General features: G+C 25.2%; 1 protein-coding gene across 1 annotated transcript; it reads left to right on the top strand.

Moving 5' to 3' along the window:
* Positions 1–7: 7 nt before the first annotated feature.
* On the top strand, positions 8–2,727 carry LOC119686249 (protein quiver-like). The gene is made up of 2 exons (XM_038100773.1): positions 8–59; positions 2,306–2,727. The coding sequence occupies exons 1-2, from the start codon at positions 11–13 to the stop codon at positions 2,611–2,613; spliced, it is 357 nt and encodes a 118-aa protein (XP_037956701.1). The 5' UTR covers positions 8–10; the 3' UTR covers positions 2,614–2,727.
* Positions 2,728–3,766: the final 1,039 nt, after the last annotated feature.

Genomic DNA, 3,766 nt, shown 5'->3' with positions numbered 1-3,766 from the left:
ACCGCCATTAATGACATGCAATGGTTGTTGTGTAAAAATGGTGCGACACTCTAAATCACGTAAGTATTAAGAATTTCAAATTACCATACTTCCAATATGAACAACTATATATTGTTATATATACATTCATATGTAGTCCTAAAAACTAATATAAGTATATATTTATTATGTTTATATAATTATACCTTATATATATTGTTATATATTGTTATATATACATTCATAGGTAGTCCTAAAAACTATTATAAGTATATATTTATTATGTTTATATAATTATACCTTATATTATATCCCAAAAAAATAATACGCGACAATATAAAAATAAATGCGAGACTCTCTAAAATTTTTTATATGTTTCTGCTATATTCGTTTATTAGTTTATTAGTAGTATATAGAAACAGTATAGAAACTTTAAAAATTTTTCATACAACAACGTCGATCGATCTATTAAAATTTTGCTAAACTTATCTTGAAACAAATCATTAAAAAGTATTGAGATTTATTTTTTACTATTATTTAGAAGCTGAAAGATATAGATTATAATAAAACACCCATAAGCAGAAATTTACTTCAGAGAGGGCTTTCATATAATTTCAACAACTTACAAAAAATAATAATATACTTTTATAATATACATACCTATAAATATAATCATTCGATTCATTTTAGAGAGCTTCAGTCCCACAAGGTGCCCCTAGCTATATGGCTGTCTACAAATTATTTGAATTAAGCAATTATTTTTTGATTCGATAAATAATTTTTATGTCCAGAAATTGGAACCAGGAGTTGCCACTTTCGATTATTTTATTGTTTATTTAACACCGTCTTACAAATAGAGTAATTTTTGTTGGTTTCCGAAATTGTAGCCATTGTTGGCTTAGACAACTTCAAATATCTTTATAAGAAATAATCCGATTAGACTCATATCTGGAGATCTCTATTTCTAGAGATAATGTTGTTATTGAAAACTTTCTTCAATATTCCTATGTCACGTTTCTGCTGGGAGCTATTAACATTCACATCCCTTTATATATATTTTTTCTAAAAATATGGCCTAATGCCACATATCTATCGGCATGAGATTCAAATATATATGTTATGAGCTTTTTTTTTAAATAAGTTGTATAGATTTTCAACTAAACTTATAAGTACTATAATACCTATATTAAGTATAGCTTAGTATAAGTAATTTGTAAGAAAAATCGTCTACTTTTGCTGATGGTATTGTTAAGTTTTTAACAATGGGATTTAATTTTAAAAACATAATAATAATTTAATAATAATTTTTATTATTATATAGCTCGCATATAAACCAATATATGTTTATTTATTAATATTAGATTAACCTAATATAGGTTAGGTTATATTATACCCATTGTGTTAGCGTATATAGAGGAAACTCAGGGTTTGAAATCACCTTTGGCAAAGCTTAGAACGCTGTTTCGTGGGAGGATCAAGATCCTCAAGAAAGGGGGCTGCTAAAGTGTTGAGCCGGCGACGTGCATGACCCGGGCAAAGACAGAGTAGATGATAGACATTTTCATCGTCTGCGACAGGTATGATTGAAAAGGAGATTCAATCTTCTAGCATGGTTCCTTAGTCTGCAATGACCTGTAAGTAAACCTACCATAAGACTGATATTTTTACGGAATAATCTCATATCCTATGAGGCTATTGAATTTCCTTTTAGTGGAAAGTGATCATTATGCATACTGATGCCTGGATATCGTTGAGTCTTTCCATCTTTTATTAAAAATTTTAGCACAGAAAGAACTCAGTAACAATTTGTATGATGTTAACAATATGCGCCGATTACTTAGATGTTCCGAGTGAGGTTTTGAAGCAATCTTTCTAAATTCAAATGCCCAGATTACTTAGATGTTCCGATTAATATTAATATTAGTAATAGTAAAAACGATATCATTCGGATCAGTTTTGGATATAGTTGTCTTACGAACTATTAGTTTATATTCATCTTATTCATATCCTACATTATATGTACTGCCATCCATACCAACAGATCCTTTAATTTTAATATTTAACGGATTATAAGTATGAGAAAAAAGTTTAAAGCAGCTCTTTTCACTAACATAAGATATTATATTATTTATAATTATTATATGTTATATTTTATATATTATCATATAAATGGGACTTCAATGATTTGGTAAAGCCGAATCTAATATTTCTCTTTTTTTATTTTTTTTATTTTTTCTATTCATAATTTAATTATAAAAATTTATTTTTATTTTTATTTTTTAAAATACATATTAATATAAATAATATAATTTAAATTTCTTTTCAGCGTATGAAGTTGTACGTCGTATGTGTACTTCGCAATTACAAATAAATTTATTTATGGTCGATCATGTGTGCATGATGGAAAGTTCAGGCAATGGACATATGTGCTTTTGTGAGGAAGATATGTGCAATTCTAGTAAAAATTTATTACCAAATAGTTACCATTTCATAATTTCTATATCATTGCTAATCCTTATACTAAATCAGTTCAAAAATCGTATGCAACTGCAACTGAAACAACCTGAACAACTCTTACTAACATCTTCATTACCATCTCGCTCATCATCATCACAAATTGTTATACACAGATAGAGAGGAGGCTCTTTTTTATCGAAGATATTATGAATATATACAATAAAAAGACAACAATTATATAGAATTATATTTAAAAAAAAATACTTTCCTCTACCCTACTAACTTAAACTAGACTCAATTGTTATTATTTTTAGAGTAGTACGTACATTTAGCAAAAAAAAAAACATTTGTTAGACTAATTGAACACATTCTTTTTCCTAAGTATACTATATATGTATATATACTAAGTAGTTGTTACACCTTTTAGTAAATAATTTTGTTATGTAGTTTTAAATATTTATTTTTTGTATTTTTGTTGAATTTAAATATAATACAAAGTAAACTGCAAAACTTTAAAAACTTCCATAGAAAGAAGTAGAAAGCTTTAAATAAAAAACTAATTTTGAACTGCTCAATATCGATTTATATCGATGGAATGTGAAATAGTAACTTAATATCATATTCTATACTATAATGTATAGTGTGGGTTTTCGCAGTTTAAATTTAGTTCAACTTTAACTCTCCTATTTTTAATTTTACTAAAATAGTTTTTAATTTCAATGCATGTTGTTCTTGGGCATGTGCGTGCATATTTTTGTTAAATACCGCAAAAAATTGTAAAATAATAATAAAAATATGTTTATTTGTCGAATAAAATAATAAAAAGTAAAATAGAACATTACTTACATATAAATTAGTATAGAAGTTGATTCAATTATTTAAGAATATATTGATTTCATTATTATCTAATATTAAATACATATATCAATGAAGTAATACTTTGAGATCTTTGTTTACTATTGTCTACTATAAATTATATTAATATAACTAATTTTATTTAATTTCCCCTTTTTTTAAATACATATATATATGTATATAAAATTTGACATTCAATATTATATTGAATCTACATACACGTATATATATGTATAAATATTTATATACATAAACAATAGGCGCATCCGCTAATGAAAGATAAACTTAACATAAGAATTTTTTAAAAATTTATAATTAAATTTTTACTCATTAAACATCAATACTTCTATTATATATTTACAAATTCAATCATTTTTATATAATTGGTATATTATTTAGACTATTACATAGAACAAGTTCCTTTGAAAACGCAATAAATGCAAATAGAATCTATATACTCCAAACTATTAAAATA

This window comes from Teleopsis dalmanni, chromosome 2 (genome assembly GCF_002237135.1).
Source record: "Teleopsis dalmanni isolate 2A chromosome 2, ASM223713v2, whole genome shotgun sequence".
Lineage (NCBI taxonomy): Eukaryota > Metazoa > Arthropoda > Insecta > Diptera > Diopsidae > Teleopsis > Teleopsis dalmanni.
The sequence above is the reverse complement of the archived record's forward strand: the minus strand, read 5'-3'. Positions and strand labels throughout refer to the sequence as shown.